This window comes from Grus americana, chromosome 4 (assembly GCF_028858705.1).
Source record: "Grus americana isolate bGruAme1 chromosome 4, bGruAme1.mat, whole genome shotgun sequence".
NCBI lineage: Eukaryota > Metazoa > Chordata > Aves > Gruiformes > Gruidae > Grus > Grus americana.
The window spans coordinates 30,928,660-30,949,878 of NC_072855.1; the positions used below are offsets into that span (position 1 = coordinate 30,928,660).

General features: G+C 37.8%; 1 protein-coding gene across 8 annotated transcripts; it reads right to left on the bottom strand.

Moving 5' to 3' along the window:
- Positions 1-18: 18 nt before the first annotated feature.
- AASDH (aminoadipate-semialdehyde dehydrogenase) lies at positions 19-20,590 on the bottom strand. 8 transcript variants are annotated; one of them, XM_054823174.1, is made up of 15 exons: positions 20,459-20,590; positions 19,515-19,768; positions 17,380-17,500; positions 16,330-16,670; positions 15,393-15,585; positions 12,836-13,077; positions 9,914-10,020; positions 9,296-9,468; positions 8,590-8,782; positions 7,963-8,081; positions 5,772-6,609; positions 4,556-4,719; positions 3,832-3,957; positions 2,378-2,509; positions 19-1,345 (listed from the first exon to the last, which is right to left on the bottom strand). In XM_054823174.1, exons 2-15 carry the CDS (start codon positions 19,742-19,744, stop codon positions 938-940), a joined length of 3,387 nt encoding a protein of 1,128 aa, XP_054679149.1. In that variant the 5' UTR covers positions 19,745-19,768; positions 20,459-20,590; the 3' UTR covers positions 19-937. The 8 variants fall into 8 exon arrangements, with proteins under 8 accessions (XP_054679149.1, XP_054679150.1, XP_054679148.1 ...); XM_054823175.1 differs by having other exon boundaries at positions 20,398-20,461; XM_054823173.1 differs by lacking the exon at positions 20,459-20,590 and adding an exon at positions 20,212-20,368.
- Positions 20,591-21,219: the final 629 nt, after the last annotated feature.

The following is a 21,219-nucleotide window of genomic DNA, read 5'->3' on the forward strand; positions in this document are numbered from 1 at the left end:
CATTAAAGACAACCAAAACCAATTTACACAACCCTTTATTAATAGTTCTTTGTAAAGACACTGTAGAGAGCATTCATTCAAATTTCTTAAAAATTATTTGTCAATGGTTGATTTGAGCAGTGCACACTTCATCTTGGAACTCATACTGTACCTGTCATTGAAATTTAATAAATATACACATGAAAGTATATTTTTCACTTTAGAATACAAGAAGTAACTCCTACTGACTTCAACAGAGTTTAAGTATATGCTTGACTGAATTGAAGCCAACGAGGGCCTAGGCTCATAAAAGATGGAACTATTCAGTTTATACAAACTATAGTAAACAGGTCATTACTACCAGGTATATGCAATGCAGGCTATGTCTTCAGAAATCAAGTTAAAAAATAGATTCAAAAAAGGACCTGGGTTACCTTGCCACGGCATAGAAACCTTGTCGGACTAGATAAACACCAGTCTCATTGATGCACAGAAGAGCCAGGCACAGGCGAGGAAGGAAGCTCGGGCACAGGCTAGGCTGGACTCATAGAAGGGAATACATTCCTCCCTCATGGAGACATGCAGAGTATGGCACCTTACCACAATTTCTCCCAATCCTGTGTTTGCAGCCAAACTACTGACTTTCATTTTCTTACTACACAGGTCAAAGCACAACATTCAACCCCAAACCATCTGAAACATGTTCTTTCATGAATTGGAGCTGGGAAATGAGGGAGGGACAGTGAAACTTCTGGTTGGGTGCTGAGCAGCCAACCTCCTTCAATCAGTACAGCAAGTCAAACAAACATCATTTTACCTATTCTGGACACTGAATGGTGCAAAATGCTACCTGAGAGGTCTGCAAAGAGCACCTCTTGCTTGCAGTAAAATAGGCAGAGAGGTAGAGAGCACCTGTGAGTTCTTAATTTACAAATGTAAACAATAAAAAGGAAGCAGCCTAACATCTTAGTTGTTCTTTGTCTCCTGTTATATACAAATTTAGGCAATAAACATAATCATTTCTACAGCCAACAACAAGCTTTGTTCCCCATACTACGGGGGAAGAGAAAACCTCTCCTGGAAGCTTATCTGTTCCTTCTGCTGTTCCACTCTTGGCATTCAGGATCCACACTTTGCCATCTGTAGATACTGCTGCCAAAAGAATTCTGTTCTTTAAGTCATCACTTTGGAAAACGAATGGTGTTCCATACACACTTGAAGTGGCTTCAAATTTCCACAGTAAATTACCCTCCATGTTACAACAGTAGATAAAGCAATCATGGGAGCCAAAAAATACTTCTTGCTTAGTTAAACTTGAGATGCATGGAGATGAAAACACTGGTCCATTAGTGGAAAACTGCCAAACCTACAGAAAGAACATAACCACCCATTATCAAAGGTTGTTCACATTAGCAGTTTGAAAGCAACTGTACTTTTTTAATAGACTCGTTGACAGGAGAGCATTTTATTTTGAGAGCATACTAGATTTCAGTGAGGGCTCGTAAATACTTGTCAAATTACAAGTTAAGTTTTACATACAGCGTAAGTGATAAAAAGACTCATAAAATAGATGTGCCAGAGTTACTACATTCTGTGAGGCCCATGTAAAGATGGCCAACTTGGGAAAAAAAAATATTCTTGGGCTGTTGTACAATTAGTAATGAACTTTGAGAATTCCCTTCTTTGCCAAAAAGGCAAATATTCCTTTTGTAATATAGATTTCCTCTGCTCATGCTAATGATGTGCAGATCCCTCCTCAAGAGAGTATCAGTTCTGCAACACTGCTGCAAGCAGACAGATAGCATGGCATGGGCTAACACATATTTATAATCAGGAAAGGCTTAGGAATTGCCATGTATACTGCACCTCAGGTGAACAAACAGAAACAGTGTCAGTTGTGTTAACACCAGATACAAACCACATTAATCTCTGAGGAACTAAAAAAAAAATTCTCATTTAATTCAACATGAACCTGACACATATTTTGCCAGAATTATGATTTGGCATTTTTTGATAAATGGATAAACATTCTAAGAAACCTTTACTTCTAAATAGCCACCATCGTACAGAAGAGATAGCTTTAAACAAGCTTGAAAAACTCCAACACCAAAACCATACCATTTAATTTGCTGGCACTACTCTTGACCATTTACTTTGGGTGTAAGCTCTGAGCTAGAAATTCTCCTACTGCATCAAGCAACTTGAGACTTTGCGGTTTTGCCATGAACATACCCTAGGCTAAGAGTTTTTCTACTTTCTCCTCTCTATAACAATAGACATTTCTATTTGGTTCACAAAAAGGTATATGTCAATCATTAAATCTCAGAAAACAGTATTAATAAAGCATCTTATTCGGGGTTTTGTGATGAACAAAAAACACCCCCAACAACACTTTTACCTTTTCTCCAGAATGAGTGTAACAATATACGTTTCCATCCACACACCCAATGCAAACGTATTTCTCATTGCAGTGAGGAGAGGAGAATAGTGGTTTTCCCAGGAAGCTTTTCCAAATCTTATTCCCCATCACCTGTAAATGGCAGCATGGAATATCTGATGCTTAACACAACTGTAAATGGCTGCACAAAACAACCCCTCCTTCACAGCTTGACCCAGCTTTTAAGAATTAGAGGCGGAGGGGAGCAAAGAAAAGCAGGCTTCTCCCACCCAGAATGCATACCAGAAGCAAAACTACTCTTCAAATCTTATTCCAACAAAATGTTTAGTGTTTTCCTTGGGATACTCAATATCCCTGTTTCACTCTTACTTGCCCTAGGCAAAATAATAATGATAATAGTGTAGTAATAATAGTAGTAGTTCTAATAAATGACAGATTAATTTTCTATTCCATTCCCAGCTCCTCAGTATGTGACAAGGACCAATAAAGGAGAGGGTATCTTGAAAGCAAATCATGTTGATCATGTCATAAACTATAAATACTGTAGGAAACGCTGCAACCCACAATCTATGATTGTCACAATAAGCTCATAACATAGCCTGCACACTCCTATTTTTATAAATAATCACTTGGAGTTACAGCTGGGTTTCTTAACTACCTGTTACTCAGGATTACAGGGGAAAAAAAATGTTTTTTCTTAACCACAGCCCACTAGAGCTGCAAAACCATACACCGGTTTTCTAACACTAGGCTGGGTATTACTGAAGAAACTGGTAGTGGGTGAGAGGTACAGATGGTTAGGACTGATGCTCTGGGTTGTGTGAGTATAAAAACATGAACAGCTGCTCCAAGTGACTGTTCCTTTTATCAGGCAGGACCAGCTGTAAGCCAACAATCCTTCAGAAAAACCATGAAATTGCTCCACATCTATCAAGGATGTCATTTCCTCAGTGCAGAGAACAGAACAGCAGTCCAAGATTAAGGAAGACAGCTCTTTAAATGACTGCAGGGAAGGAAACAGTAAGAGGAACGAAGGAGCTTCTTTCTCTATTCTGTTCTGATTTCAGTAAATTCTGTGTTTGTTTTTTTTTCTAATCCTACTGTCAAAGGGAGGGAGGGGGAAAAAAAAAAATCTACAGACATGCTCTCACTCACTAGTTTAACTGATAAGGTAGTATATGAGAAGACGCTGATTCCAACTTTGGCCTACAGTCGGCATGTAAATTCAAGCAAGTCACTTCAGTTGTCTTTATCACCAGATAGCTTTCTGAAATACAGGAACTATTATGGTAACCTTGTGTGTAATAATAAGGCCCTCAAGTGAAAAATATCTTATAGTAACATATGATCATCTAGTTCCTTTCATCAGAAAAGTGATCTTAACTTCAGAAATGCATTTTGGTTTCATTTAAATTTGAGATTGGGATCAAAGACAAGTAAGCAAAGGTACATACTGGGTTTACAGCCAGTAATAGTCCTCCTAGTGTAGCAACATAAAGATGATATGGAAAAGAACTTAGACAAGGAGATGAGAACACAGCTCCACCTTCACAATGTAACTTCCATATACATGCCCTTTTCTGTAAATACAAGACAAAAGATCAATAATTTTTTTTCAATTAGAGTTAAAGCTCATCATGTTTACAAAGACCTTTGAATGTCAAAGCTTACCAAACATTGCATTTACTTTGCAAATACTAGTTAAGAAGTGAAGATATAATCTACATGCTATTATAGGAATACATATGCCGTTGGCTAGTTTCTCTTCCAGTAAATAAATTCAGCTAATAAAGAGGCAGTATCTGCCCCTCTTATTTTCCATCTCCCTTCATCTGCTCTTTTAGACTGCAGGATTCTCTCTCTCCACCATTAAGCCCTACGTTTATTTCTAGCTCAGCACCCAATTCTGAAACACCCACAGAGAATTTAATAACTAAGAAACTTAAGATTTGGTTTCAACCAGAACTAGTAGCACAAGAACCAGAGCTGACAACATCACTAAAACGATTTACTACCACATAATCCTAATCCCTCTTCAAGCAGTCCTAAGTATTTGAAAAGAATAATTGTGGACTCCTGACAATACTAACAACAGTGGAGCTCCATCTGGTGTACTGCAACTGGGGTCTAAGTTGGATATTTATTCTTCTATATGTAAAAGTTAGTCTGTGTTCTTACATAAATATCCAAAGCATACACATGTTGGTCATGTGATCCTACGTAGACTAGTCCACTGGAAGGGTCTACAACTGCAGAGCTCTTCACAGTATCTTCTGTAACAAAAGTCCAGTGTATTTCTCCATCATTGCTTTGAAGCACATACACTAAACCATCATAACAACCTGTGTGAAATAAAATGCAACAGGGGAAAAAAAAGGATAATGAATACTTGTATTTATGGTGTGATTTATGCTGCTAGCTGCATCACTGCTGGAAAAAGTAAGATGATTCATGAGGTACAGTTTCAAAGTATTTTCCAAAGCTCCTCCTCTTCTTTTACTGCAAAGTCTTTGCTGATAGCTCATACAGTCAAAGCTGATTGTTCTGTGTGTTCTTTCCAGGTTACATTTAGAATATACTTATTTCATTGCCTTTCTATCAAATTTTAATTACCTCTTTCCCTAATTTTCTTTTCTGAAAACAAAGATGCTGAAAGAATAAAGTCTGTTGTGTTTTCTAATGAAAACTGAACTGTAGCTCTAGAAACTCCTTCGGTTTTAATGAAGCATTACATTTTGTTATCAGAGTAAACAGAAATCAAAATGGTAGCAAAAAGATGGTAACATTAGCTTTGCATAACAAACCTCACCACCTGCACATCTGTGCTAACCAGTGATATATACGTAATAGCTAAAAAGATAACACTAAGATGAATAATGGCAACTCTGTTGACTACAGATACGACAAAACCAAAAAACTATCCAAACGTTATTTACATTTCCAAACAGAAGAGTCAAAGGAGATAGTTAAACTCTGAAAAATAATCTGAGGCATCATGTACTAATTTCTACCTCTATCAATTTTTAAAGACATTTTAAGACTATATCACCTTTCCATACTTTTTAAAAAAAAGTTTAATGGTCACACCTTAATCAACGGCTAAAAAGAAACCATACCCATTGACTACTCCTGAATAAGGCCTCATTAATAAATTGGCATATACTAAACCACAAGTGTATATGTTAGATAAGCTCCATCACTGGCTATCATGAAACTTACATTACTTCTGCCTTCTGTTTCTATTTTATAATAAATTAGTTCTGAAGCAGATATGGAAGTTTATGGATAAGTGTAGATGGAGGGCATTCAGAGGTAAGAAATAAGATTCTCTGTCATTCATCTTGTATTTAGCAGAAAAAATAATTGCAAATTAAGGCTAAGACAAAAGACATACCAACAATAATGAAATTTCCACACTTAGATACGCAGGCAGAAGATTCAATACGACCTCCAAGGTTCTTCTCCCATTTTATTTCTCCCAAATCTAGATCAATTGCCTGCATTGCATGAGAGTGAGAGCCGACATACACCAATGCAGATGCTTCTTCTTTAGATGGTATTATAACCAGTGGTGATGCATCAACACATTTTCTTGTATTTGACTTCCATCTCATGCATAATGCCAACTCTGCCATTGTTACGTGACTACATTCTGCATGGACTTGCTGGACAGAGCAAGAGTCGGTTTTATTTGCCTTGTTCGTGACTGTTAAAGTTCTGTTCTCCATTTCACATCCTTGTGCATGGCTTTTTGTTACACTTGGAGTCAATAAATGCAGAAAGGACGGTTGCTGTAGCAGTTCCACTCCTACCTGTACTGTATTACTGGGCTGCATAAAAGACTTGGTGAAATTCACAGAAAAAAGATGATTTCCTCTGCTTAGAGCAATAAATGAAGTTAACCCTGAAGCAACCTCAAGATCTCTTTCAGATTTCAGTTTAATATATTTTCCATGAAATTCCTCTCCACTGTTCCCACTTAATTTTCTTTTCACAATATTGTCATAAATCATTAATTGGTCTTCATCTGGAAACAGAATTTTACAAATATGTCTATAAACCTCTTCAATCGAGCGGCTGAGAATAACTTCAAGAAGTCCAGGCACAGCTTTGCCTACTAGCATCTCAATTTCATCATAAAATTTTAGAGCCTTTAAGGAGTCTCCACCACTGTACAGAAATACCGCATCTTTAGAAATTCCGGTGGAATCACCGAGGAGACCCAGAACAGACTAGAGAAAAGAAGAAGGAAAGAGGTTAACAGTCCATGGGTGTTACACTATGTCACACACACAAAGACTCAAGTTGGGTAAAATCCACCTGACTACCCAGAAGTCCCACTAAAAATCAACAACTGAGGAAACTCACTACTCTGCAAAAAAATCACACAAAACATGAAATGCTAATAGCAGTAGTAATGGAACAAGAATTGGGGAGGAATGGGGAAACAGGGAGATACTAGTTCTGTACTACAAGATGTTTTGCTCAATTCCAATTCTGGAGTCTAAGGAAATAAAGCAAATTGTGCTACATTTTTGTTGGCCATTTTCAATCTCAATACCATATATCAATGACAACTTTGCAGATAAAACACTGATGCCTTTTGATAAAATTGGTTTAGGTGCTTTATTTTTTATTAATAAAACTTATATAAACTGCTATCTTTTACTTCTGAATTATTTAAGTAACCTACTTATCTACCTACTTTTGAAGCTATAACCCCTTCAATTCATGAAGGATTTTGGATTTGGCATTGTTACTACAACAAACAGCAATTACTATGTCTCCTCTCACTGCACTCCCTGCTTGTTAAGTCTGGGCGTGAAGTCCAAATGCTCTGGTTTTGGAAACCACCTTCTGCTGTCCATAATGGGTCTAGGGCACATCCCATCCCTTTGGGTTATCATTTCTACAGCCACCAACATGGCAGGTATCAGCACAGGCAAACTGTGTAACTAATTTCACTACATTTACTTATTCAAGTCCTAGCCACAGCAAATTCCACTTCCAGGTGAAACTTGGAAGTCTATCTTTGGGAAAAAAAAAAAAAAAAAAAAAAAGTAATACTGTTTGGCATCACATTTTGATACCCTGAAAAACAAGTCTTTAGCACAGAAATTTAGAAACAATACAAACAGACAGTCCAAGAGACAGTTACGCAACTGTGCCATCTATTTAAAAAAAGACTCTTCAATTCATAATTATCTTGAGAAATAAGAAACTCTACTATCACAGTAGCTATTTTGTGCAAAGTTTCCATGTCCCAGTTCCCCGTTTCCCCTAGGGATACCTTCTTTGGCATGTGAATCAGTATTCAAAAAGTTACTGACAGGTCACGTCCTTCCTATGCTAATTGCTTATACCTCATATTCTGCAGTTTTATCTGATAAAGAAATATAAATGACTCCCTCTCAGCCGCTGCAGAGTCACTGTATTTAAGTATTAACAGAAGGAGCTGTACTACTTAAATCTATAGGCAGCTAGAATGTTCTGGTTGCATTAGTCATACTTCTTAAAACTGTTTAATTCCTGACACATGTATAATGATCCACTTGCAAAGATAAAAAGGCAGCTCAAAATACTACCTTCCATAAATACTGCAATCTTTCCCACAATTCCTCTGCGCCACTCAGCTTACTGTCACGCCTTCTGGAGTTTAGATGGTTCTGGTAAATCTTGTTCAGTTCAGATATATCAACTTTGCCTTTGTAGAAAATAAAGTATGATTTTTTTCATTGCTCTTTTACCATTTACACTTCCAAAACTTGCTCTGCCCAAATAGTCACTCTATTCTTGTACACACTTCCTTATTCATACTCAACTGCACCTGTGGGTTTTTTTTTTACCCAGTCAATCAACTGCACTTAACAAAACCCAGTAAGGTTTTTGAAAATTTACCCTAGCCCCCACATAGTCCCACCTTCAGGGCCTGATCTTTTCCCAGCTGGTGTCAGAGTTCTGTTGCAGACTGCAACAGGAATGACTGAGAAAAGAAACGTGCAGTGTTAATACTAAACTGATTTTACTAGACTGATTTGACTCTTGAATGAAACATTATCAAGAAAACATAATACGTGGTCATCATTTCTTACTAGGAGTTAGTTATCTAATGTATGTATTTAAAAAGTATGAATCAGGTACCGGATTTTGGTCAAAATAAAGAATAGAGACCATTAAAATAAGTGGCAAGGGTACTTAATAGTTTCATTTACCATGTGTTGTTAAAGGCAAAGCTTTAATCAGTACAAGCTCATCAGGGACTGCATGAGCTGGTAGATGTTTCTGGAGTTCTTTAAGTGTTTCTTTCTTTTTCAAATCATCTTTGGGTACAACAAACAGGACAAGTTTTTCGTGCTGATACCAGGTCACTGCACAGGCTTCTACCTGACAAAGATCTTCAGCAGCCTGCAATTAAAAAATATTAGTCTTGCTTTGAAACACAGTTCATCAAGAGAGTAAAAGGAGTAAAACTACAATGTATAAAAGTGCACATTTAAAATTCATAGTCTCAAAATCCTACGTAACATCCTGTGAAATACCTTCTCTTGTAGCTACAGTTCGTGCTTTTTCACATAAAAACAGAGACATATATTTGCCTAAATGCCATGAATGAGATATAATCCATGAGTCTGACATTCAGTCTGGTAGAATAATCACTATACAAGCATTGCAGTGCAACATTCAGTATTTTTCAGGTGTTTATATAGTTCTCAATTCTGCTGGAAGAAACCACACAATAAAACAAATTTCCAAGAACTCAGAACCAAAGTCCTCCCTAAATTATGTGACTAGATATTTTATTTAAGACTCCTAAAAGTCATCTGAAGATGAGTAAATACCCATTTTTGATGATAATGATGTGTTCCTTATCCCTGCTCTTTTATACTGGCATACTCTACTCATTAGTTATTATATTACCTGCTGCAAACATTCAATATTAAAACGTTTGCCGTGACGTTTAATCTGATTGTCTTTCCGACCCAAGAAGAACAACTTTGCATTCTGTACTTTTACAAAATCCCCTGTTTCTCTCATTGTACCCAGGGGTACGCTTATTTCATCATCAAGAAAGCAGATTCGTTCTTCACCACCTACACAAGATAAGATCATGGTCACATATATTAAATGGCTAACTTTAAATGAAAATTATAAAGAGTATTTTATCAAATTCTCCTAAACTCTAACAAGCATTATAAGAAGTACTGAAAGATTAGTATTAATGTCTAAACTTCTGCAATGTACAAACTGGGCTATGCAGTTAATTCACATAAATTACTTCAATTGAGAATGTCAAAATGCAAGCAGGAAAAAAAGTCAATATAATGAAAGCACAGTCTGCAGATAAAATTATGGTAATTTCCTGTTCATCATTCCAACAACCTAAAATACCGTCAGAAGGCTCCCAGCTCAATGGGAACTTAAAATACTATATTAATCTGCATACCAGAGTTAGACATCAACTAAAATAATCAGTGTATTATTAAAACTCAATCCATTAAGAAAAGTATCTTAGAAGAGTAAGAAATATAAAATAACCTATAAATATTTGTCCCTCGCCTTCTAGAATTGCAGAACCGTTGGTATCTCTGACCTCAACTTTTGTTCCTAGGAGCGGTGATCCCAAAGGTATAGGGAAATCAGTTCTAAATATATTAAAGAGAGAAAAAGTAAAAATCTTTGCCTTCTGAACACAAAACAACTGTTCCAGAAATGACTTAGCATACAGTCTTTTAAAGGGTTGGTATCAGAGCAAAAGCAGATGCTTGGGGCTTCTTTCTACAAATGTTTCCTCTTTAAAAACATCTTAATTTGTTCAAAATTAAAAACCTCATCAGTGTGCATGGATTTCATCATCATATACCAAAAATCACAGAATGATAAAAAAATAAAGTTTGAATGGACCTTGAAATACCCTGAGAGTACACTGCAAGTTTCAGCCAGTTTTTAAGTCCCCCAGGTTGAAACTTCCATCAAGTCAATCAATTTAAACACATGTAACTGCTTTCTAATTCATTCTTTCCTTGTCCTACCTAGTTTGAGCTTTTGTTCTATTTTATTACTGATGTTGTGGCTTTCAGAAAAGACTTAAATGAAAGAAACTAATTTCAATGTAATGTATTTATTATAGACTTCTGTTGAGCTGCAGACCAACTCCTTCCTTTCCTTTCATTCTCTAGCTTCTTCAAACACTTGCAGAACCTCATTTATTGAATATAGACACTCTTTCCGAGTGGGTGTAAGAGAATAATAGATTTTCTTCAGTAAAGCAAAATTTAAAAAGCAAAGTAACTTTAAATAACTTTGGTAATATATGAAGTTAGGCGTGCATTCCAGTTCAATTTCTATCATAAAGTCTCATATTTTAACCTAACAGTTCTTATTCAACTCCTGTTATTTAGGGTGTTGAAACTTCTCCTTTCCTCTGATCACTCAAGGAATTCTTTATCGCAATTTGAACAAAAAGCAGTCAAATTTTGTAAAACGTGCATTTCTGGCAAGTGAGAATCTTCTCCTATTCCTTCTTCTAGTCAGCTTCAAAATATAATTACTTGACAAATAGGTATAAGAAAGCATCCCAGATATTCAATGTGTCTGCCCCATACGATGGGGAAGTCTCAACACAAAGACAAAACCAAAAAAGAGTAGAATTTAACATCACTAAACAAACCCCCAAGATTCCTACATATACCATAGAACATCAAAAATAAAAGACAAACACCACCTCATTTGGCCATTATTATTAAGAGACTTGAAATTAGACATTTAATTTTGCCAAACTTATCTAAAAAACCTGAGGGATGCAGACGACTAAGGCACTAACTTTGTGCTGATTTTGTTTCATTTTCTAGTGTTTTCTAGAAACTGTGGCAGTTTTCATGATTCAGCTAGCAAAAATAAAAGCCCACTGTACTCCAACTGTCCTACCAGCACTAAGAAACAAAGATGACATAAAATGGTCTGTCTTGGTTTTGTTGTATCTGGGGCTGCTTACTGCAAAGGAACCCTAATTCCCTTTGCAATGAGGCTTAGAGGGAACAGGCTCTGAGGTGAAGGGAGGGGAGACAACAGTCAGAGACTATAAAAACTTCCATCATTCTAACTGCACATCAGTTAGGACTGAAGAACAACACGTTATCTCTGGAGCACAGAAACTTGGAGTAGAAAAAACAGTTTCACTGAAGAGAAGATAATGTTTGAACTCAGAGAAACTAGAATGAAAATGAGTTTTGCATGATAATTTAATAACACTTTATGACCATCTACCATTTTCAGTCTTCAAGGGCTTAAGTACCAGGTTAATGTATTGCATCATTTGTCCAAAACATCCCATTTCATAGGACACATCTAACTCAAGTCATACGTATAATTATCATGCCAGGGAATAACTACACATTTCAGAGAGCAAATGAAACACTGAGCTAACTGGAAATACCTTTCACGACCTTGACACTCCTGCAACTCCCTTTATAGAATACAATGAATGAAAAAAAAAGTCAGTAATTGAGTGAAAATGGCAGAGTGTTAAATGATGAGAAGAAAGTACTTCTGGAAGTCTAAGTAAAATTACTCTAAGACCTTGGGTGAGCCACTTTGGACAAATTTCTGTCATCCATACTAGTCAAGTAATATCAGTAGGATCATTTGCTGAATAGTATATTATCCAATATTAGAAAAAAAACCAGTATCTAGTCTCCACTTAACTGATTATTTGTAGAGTTTTAAAAACTGTAGGCAAAAGCACAGTAGCAGTAAGAAACACACGTATATCTACTGTTACATTTGAAAGTAATCTTTGAGCATTTTTGCTTAAAATAAGTAAATCTCAGAAGTAACATTTTGAACTTGATAGAGCTAAGCTATGAGTATATCTTTGTTCCGAGGGTATGATTAGGAGTTACAGAGCCCCATTTCTTTACTCTTACTGAGAGCTGTGTTAGGTTTCCTCTCTTTGAACCTGCAAGATCTCACTGGAAAAGCCTCATGATGAGCAAGAGTAACTGAAGTTACTAACAAATTGGTTAGGAGCCGTTTGCCTGCAGAAGTGCAACTGATTCAATATTGCCACACAGCCAGAGACAGCACACCCTGGACTAGGCTAGTCCAGGTTCAGCGTGTGGAATCACAGGCTGGAATGAGAAAGAGGTCTAGATAGAGAAATGACCAAAACAGAGACCATCACGACACACTGCGTGAAACTTAACACATCTACAAGTATACAGGATTTCAGACTGCAGTTCTGTGGTTCAAGAATCACTCATCAAAAACTTTTACTTGAGGGTGCTGTATTAGAGCATGAGAGGATAGATTAGTCTATTTCTACATAAAAACCAAATGTAACTTCTACCAGCATAAACACTCTTCAGGATTCAGTAGCCCTGGAAACAGGAGTCTGAGGTTCTATTTCTAGTGATTTTCATTATTCACATGCCAAGCTATGAAAACAGTGAAGTTTCCTACCTAAAATCAGGACTAAAAACCTCTTCAGGAATCTTGTAGCAAGTGGCCCAGCTTGACACTTCGGTAATACCATACAGATTAAAAATACTTGTTTTGTTCTCCTTGTGCTTCCAACTTTTCAAGAGATTCAGTACGGGAAATGCTTCACCGCCAAGGGCTAAGACACGGAGTGAAGTATTTGCAGACAACACTGTTGATTTAATAATGTGAGCTCCAAACCTTCTGAGAAGTGTTGGTGTTGCCTGAATGATACATATTAAAGAGGGGAAAAAAAAAAAAGATAAAGATCTGTTATATTTTTTCAGTATATGTGTAAACCTCTTCCTGCTTTGTCATATCCACTGCTTAGCTATATTGTGGATGTACTTAACAATCATCTATGTATAGCAGATGGCATCAACCATCAGATACCAATATACATTGTGCTGGTTTTTGTAAGATTTTGTTTATTGTGTGAAGCCCTTAATAAGCACTATCAACACCAATCTATGTTCTTCTGCAGAGTTTTTACTTTACTTCCATGTGTTATGGGTTCCATGTTGTGTCTCAGCTATTAGTTCTTCTGTCAATTAGTTTGAAATAGAAAGCAGCAAACACGATATTCTCTTGATGTTACTGTCTGGGCTTTTTTTGCCTTCATTCAGCATGTTGCAGCTAAAATATAAACTATACATCTGATTAACCTTCATACAGAAAATTTAAAGACCTTTCCATAACACTAAAAATTCGTAGGATGTCAGACTTCGAGTTGTTCTTTATTTGTGTAAATATACCAATTTACAAAGATTAGTTTTTCTGAAAGCTTTCACCTTACTCTCTAAAATTAGCAGAGGAAAAAAAAAAAAGGGAAGGGGGGAGACCCCAAACAAAACAGCTTCCTTAAATACTGCTACTTCTAGAAAGCTATGGCTGATGTAGAGCCCTTTCACTGAGAGGAAAAATAGCAAATCATTTTAACCGACACTCACACTTCACTCTTATTCTTAACTATTTTTTCTAAAAAGAGGACTGGAAAATCAATTTAATATTTCTTACCAGGTTATTTTCTTCCAGTAATGGATGAAGACCATCACTTTACAATTGATCATTTTAACTTCAGTGAACTATAGTGAAGAAAAAAGGGGGTAAAAAATTACCCTTTCCCTCCCTCATAATTGCTTTTCAGATTTCTCGAGTCTGCTTGAGCAAGTCAAGAGGGGAAGGTAATGCTTTGCTATAATTTAAGAAACATCATAAAATTAGTCATCATCAGTTAAGCTATACGGAGAACATTTTTGTCATTAACTTAGCTGAAAATTATTTAAAAAAAGCAAAAAATCAAACTTTTCTTAGGAAGACATTTCAAACATCTTCATTCCACCAAATTCTGCCTTTCTCTGTTAATGCTTACCACACATTTAAAAAAAAAAAAAATCTTAAAAAGTCTTAAAAATACGTTAAAAAAATCTTGCTAAGAGATTAACATCTAGGATTTTTTTCTAATAGCAAGTGAGGTAAACTGATGAAGAAACTTGTATGTAACAGGAAAATCTACACCACTGAGATTTATAGCAATCATCATAAATGAAAATAAAAGCAGGGAATAAAGTTACAAAATTCAGATTTTGTGGATGTTAGTGGATTTTTTTTCTGCTGTGGAATCTTCAGCTAGCTACTCGCTAGTCTTAAATTTGTACCCTACAATCTCAACTACTACCATTCCTCCAAAAGAAAAGAAACCTTGGGATTTCTAGCAGTGCAAATACTTCAGAATTACTACATGAATGACAAAGCAAGGCTTAGGGGTTGATTTATCACAATTAATAGACTAACCATACCATACTCATTTTGTTCAAAGTTGGTTACAAGTGAGATCCATTTCTAGTGACTCTTCCCCCGACACCCTGGTTTAAGTTTCAATACTCAATTAATAGTTTTACGAAATACCTCATTACACTACAAGGCAAGGGCTAGGCTTATTCAGCCATGCTGGATGCTCGTAACTTCAAGTAAATTTTCCAAAAATGAACTTTAAAACTATTAAAATTGAGATCATATAGGAGATGATCTATTCCAAGACATAAGGGGCACATGAAGCCTCATATAAACAGGTGGCCTGAAAACAGTAAGTGCTGCTGTGGAATCAGTTCTTCTCTTGCTCTCATTATTGTAAAAACAACACCCTATAAATGGCACTGGTTTAGTTGTTGTATCTTTAGCATAGAGACTACCATTAAAACTTAAAAGTTGTTTATGAGGAAAGAGTCTAAAATTAAGCCCATTAAAAATGCTAAAAATGTCTACAACAGGTTACTCCATTACCAGATGCTTCAGAACTGCTTAATTAACAGAATAATTTAATTAATCCTTAAGAATTAATGGTTTCTTAAGACGAAGGCTTTGATTAAATGATCATTTTCTAAACAGCTAACATGCTACAGCAAAAAGGATCGCATGAGCTATGCTTTCAAGGAAGAACACTCCTGCTCTATTATCATTAGGCGTGATGAAAAAGTAGTACACATTAGCAAAGGTGAGAAGCAAGACACCAAAGTTACTTATCTTAGGTGTTGCCTACCTGCAACACTGTCACATGGTGATGGTGAAATAGAGCAGCAGACAGCTCCACAGGCATCATTTTAATAGTGTTTGGTACTACAAGGATGGAGGCTCCGCTTGTCAGAGCAATGAACAGTTCAACCACAGATGGGTCAAACGTTAGAGGAGAAGCCAGGAATAGCATATCATCCTGTGTGATCTCAAATATGGATCTAAAATAAAAAAGCTAGGAATTACAAATCTGATGCACGTTCTTAAAAAACTCCCAAACTGGAAGAGCAGCGTGAAAGAAATGCGCTTCAGCAAAGCTAAGGGCTACTCTGAAGATATAGGCATATGCAGGCCAGATAATTTGAGCAAGAGCTTCTGCAATCAAGACTGTAACTATTGATTGAACTAATGAGGTCCTTTGCAAAGATATCCACCACATTACACCACAGTACACTACATTGAAGAGCATATTTCAACTAACGGACATTCATTAAAAAAAACAAAGAAAGAAAGAAAAAGATGGTATTTTCCATAATAGATTTTTTTAGAAAGTACTATATGGAACAGAAAGAAATCTAGGTAGCCTAAAAAGGAATTAGAACTTCAAAACTACAGAACACACTAAATATAACTGTGAACAAATAATTAACTTTGTTATCTATTTCTTTTAAACTGTAAGCCAGAATACAATACTTACAGCAACAGTGTATTATTTGAAGTACATCCCTCAAAAATTCAGGTAAAGCACCATTCAAACATTAAAAATAACATTGAAGGAAATAAAGTTTCATATGATGCTACTTAGGAAACAATAGAAACAAAGAAACTTGAAAAGGCTGGGAAGGAGGAAGAAGTGAAGCAGTGTTAGCAAAACCCCAATCTACACTCCTCAAGTATTAAAAAGAGAGTCCCTAAACTTCAAATTTGTAAAAATATTTAAAAGGAAAATTGGAAACCATACTTACTTAAGATGCTGAATATTTGGCACTATACATTTATGAGGCACTCTGACTATTTTGGGGATCCCTGTAGTTCCTGATGTATGCAAGATGTATGCTAAAGAGTATTTCTGGCCAACATCCATGTATCTTCCTTCTGATGCTTCTACTTTGGTTTGATCTGGGCAAATGGTATATCCTGGCTGTGAGTTACTCGTAGCTTTGAAAGGTTCATATTTACTTTTCACATCATCTACTTGTGAATTTAAATCAGTGTTGCATGAGCTCACTTGGAAGAGAGTTACCCCAAGATGTTTTATTGTGGAAGAACTGTGGTAAAACCAACCAACATGGGACATCTGGAATTTCTGTGAGAGAAAATAAACAATTTAAACAGCAGAACTCAAGATGCACTGTTATTGTTCTACAATATGCAACGAAATACGAAACAGTGTTTCATACAAATAAGCTGTGATTTTTCATGCCTCTAACTTTTGGAGGACACACATCAGACAGTTTTAAGCTCATATATTTTTATATATTAAATATGAGTCAACACAGACTTTATAAATGCAAAATAAACAATTTTCTGAGCAAATAATGAATGAAAGGGAAAATATACAAAAGAATTCTGCAGAAGACAACTCTGAATTATAACTAGACGTTTCAATCTTGTCTATTCCCATTGCAATGAGTGAGGGTACAAGATTTGGGAGGAGTTGGACAAAAGGAAACCAAAGAATTAAGTTGAGCTATTTTCAACAATTGCAAAGATATCCAACTCTTAACCTTGACATACGGAGAAACAAGCTTGGAAGAGCCTTACAACGCCAGCGCCCAACAAGCTTGCCTGGGCAACGCTGTAATAGGAAAGTAGGCTTTTTTTTTTTTGAACAGGAGGAGAAGCACTTTGTACTTAAAATTTTAAAGATGTTCTTTTCTGCATGAGAAAGTCAACCTCTTGACATGAAGAAACAAAACAACCCCATCCAAGCTTACTAATGCAGCATACAATCTGAAGAGCTACACATTTCTAAATTGCCCTTTAATGCTTCCTGTAGAAGCCTGAAGACTTACATTTATTTTGTCATTCTCAACAAGAACATATTGGAGATTGCTTTTCCTCATGAAATAAGTGGATAACATTGGTGGTGCATCTGGATCAATAGGAGAATAGGCAGCTGGAACCTGAAGGATCCTAACAAGACAAAAATGTTTTAAATATATACAAAAAATTAAAGAAAATCCTCTTAAATTTCACTGTTTCTTTTACACTGCCATTAGTTCCCAGAGTCAGAAAATGTAGTCATAATATGACTTTTAAAGATTTTGTTAGAAATAAAGAAGCAAATTACAATCAGTGTGGCCTTTTGGTATTTTACAGCAAGGAAAAAGATTAAAGCTAGATGAAAACATTCAAAATTCTTCCTGGCAAAGCAGGGTGGTGATGACAAAGGTATCACTGACATCAACAGCACCATGTTTTAAAAGCTTTTGCTATTGACTAGGAACAGAAGTATAAGCTTTTCATTTATACATATACAACGTGTATAAACATATTTTAAAAAACACCAAAACTCTGCACACTGAAAACACTTTCCGTTCTCACTACTGGAAAGAATTCAGCATAAGAAAGTCTAGGCGCATACTGGAATTTCGTCTCTAATAAACAGAGGAACACTAAGTATCATTCCGCACTTATTCACTGCACTTCACATTGTAGTGCTTCCTCAACAGTGGATCACTACAATCTCCCCCTCTAGTGGCTCCATTTGACAAAGACAAGCACTTGAATTTGTTAGCGCCACAAAAAGCCAAGATGAGTAAGTGGCAACTAAAACTTGAACGGTTCCCATAAATCTTCACATTTCTTCTAAGGCTGGCTTCCTACATACAATTAGTTATATTTCCTCTTTGTGCAAGTGATTTATCACTGCAGTAATGACAAGATCCAGAACAAAGACTTGGAAACCGCAGCATTCTGCATATTTGAACAGCCGCTGGAATCAGTCAGCACCTAAGCCTGCCCTGCATCACATATAGCAGTTAATTACTCAGCAATGGCAGCTACAAGAATCAAAACGCCTCAGTAGTTTCCAGTCATGCAGGAAAAGAAAACTGTGTTCATTGGGATACCAGATAAATCAGGTTGGGAGGGACCTCAGGATGCCTAGTCCAACTCCTGCTCAAGCAGGGCCACCTGTGACACCAGACCTGGTTGTTCAGGGCTTTATCCAGTCAGGTCTTGAAAACTTCCAGGGACAGTGCCTGCACGCCATCTCTGGGCAACCCACTCCACTGCTGGGCTGCAGGGAAAGTGTGTCTTGATCCATGAGAAAGTTCCTCAGCGCTTCTGGGAGATTTATGATTACAGCGCTCACTCGCTCACCTCACTGAAATCTTTATCGTCAACTGTCATACATCTTCTTGCACTATTGTGTATTTTGGGTACAGTGTGACAACAGGAAAATACTGATGCAGATCATCCCCCTAGGAAGCAAAACCGCTGCTGTATACATCAGCTGAATAAGCTCGCGATGCTGGGATTTATTACATCATAAACGCAATGGATATAAAAGATACCTATACGAAGGATACAAACATTAGAATTCATCATCAGAAGTAGAATTTTTTAAATTGCTGAATTCACATGACTATTGAGATCACAGACATTACAATTTCCTAGCCATGAAATAATCAGTGTCACTTTAGTGTTGCATTGCTCATTACTTTTTTCTACAATGTTTGCAATGGAACTGTAACTGCATGCTCAATTACCTTAAAGCATGAAATTTGCTTTTAATGCATCTCTTTTTTGCTACCAAGACAAGAATGCATTAAAAAACCTGCATACTCCTTTTTTCGCATATACAATTTACTCTGTTAGATCACCTCCATTTTTAAACAAGCACAACAAAGATACTAGTAATAAATTTTTTATATTTCTATAAATATGCTTAATCACTTTAAAAAATTGATATAATTACATACACTTTAGATCGATGAACTTAAGAGTCAAAAATACTCAAGCAGTGGCTTTTCAAAACATTATAATACTGCCATCTTTCTTCTTAAAGAATGCAAGGCTCTAGTGTCTCTTGACTGAATTACTATATTACTGCATTTCTGTTGTTATCAAAAATATAAACAAACTGAAAATTTGCTTTAGCAGAGATGACCCTTAAAAAACTGACAGAGATTGTGAGCATTACCCTATGATCCAAGATGGTAAGTTAATTCCTGGATAGCAGTAAAGGCCTATTTCACATTTTCCTTGCTGATCACAGTGCTTTTGAAGGAAAGCTGTTAATTCCGTGGCAAGCTTAACCACTGTTGCGTATGTGTAGAAAGTTGGAGGTTTGTCATTGCATTCATCAAACCAAACTGCTTTTCTATCAGAGTACAGACGAGCTGCCTGATTCACCAGCTCCTGAAGAGTCATCTCAGCTGCATGCCTTCCGTCCCCCTGAAAGATTAACAAACCACATTGCATTGTCACCTGCCAACTGTTAGTATTTTCATCAAATTATCTAAGTACACAAAACACTACCAAGTACAAAAGCGGATACTCGGCAGAAAACGTGCAGCTTCACCACACCTTGTACTGCAAAAGTGTAAAGCTTAATACTTTTATCGTTTACCATAGGTCTCGTCCTATGGCCCAGGATACAGTAATTCACTGAGATTTAATTGCACAGAGATAGTTTGGTCCTCACCATTACACCTTTATTTTTAAAGCTGGGCACAACTGAATTAATATCTTTATTAACACAATTAATAATAGAATTGTGAAATACGAATCTTTCCTTTGCAAACAGAAAATGCAACGCGTCGATTGCCAAGGCTTTTAGGGTACTGCTCGTGCTGGCGCACTTCTCTGCCCTACGGGCCTTCCCGTCACGCCCGTACCGGATGACCGAGCCGCGAACCGGAAGGCTCAGGGCTACGGCTCCCTCTCGCCTCCGCCGCGCCAGCCAAGACTCCGCAGCGGTTCCTCCACACCCCCGCCACGCTCAAATCCCCCCCGTTTCCACACACGGCCTGGCCGCTCCCGGATCTCTGCGGGACGGACGCCATCAGCGCAGCCCCACCGACCGTTGCCGCTGGGCCCAACGGCCGAGGCTCGGAGCAACAGTCGCGCCACGCAGATCCCCACCTGAGGCAGCGCCGAGCCGCACCTCCCAGCACCCTCCTTTGCTCCGCCGCCGCCTAGCAACGGAAGGTCAGCGCTTCTGATTGGCGGGTCAGTGTTAGTCCTGCCCGACTCTGCAGTAACGCAGAGCTCTCATTGGCCGATGGCCGTCGCGCTGTGTAGGCATCAACAAGCTGCGCCCGGTCCGTCAGTGGTCAGCGTGGGGCGGTGCCATTTTTTCCTGAAGGTGAGGGGAACCGCGAGTGCGCCAGAGCCCTCCCAGCTCTCCAGTAATTCTTGTTCAGACACGAGAAAGAGGGTAAAACAACGCAGGGGGCTAGGGTGAAGGGCAAGGTTCCTCTGCCACGCAGACACGAGTGAAGTCTCTGAACCTGTCCCCCCAGGAGATGGTACGGGCTTTCCTGCCGGTGCTGTTGCCGTTGGGACGAGGCAAGTGCGTCACTTCCGGGGGGACGGTGTCGGTCGGTCGTTACTACGGGGATGGGTGATAACGCCTCCCTCCTCGGCCGGGCTGTGGGGAGCGGGGCCCGGGGCAACCCCTGCCGGACTCCTGGCGGGGAGGGCCGGGGCGTGCTTCCCCCTCGGCTGGCTTTTAGAGGCGCCAGCGGGGAGTGAGGGCGATGGGAACGGAGCCGGCGCTGGGAGAAGGCACCGGTAATGCCGTGTGGGCTGCGTGCGGGATAGAGGAGACAGGAAATGATTGCCCCAGCTTCGAGGGCGCTTTCAAGGTGACTTTATTAAAAAAAAAAAAAAAAAAAAAACCA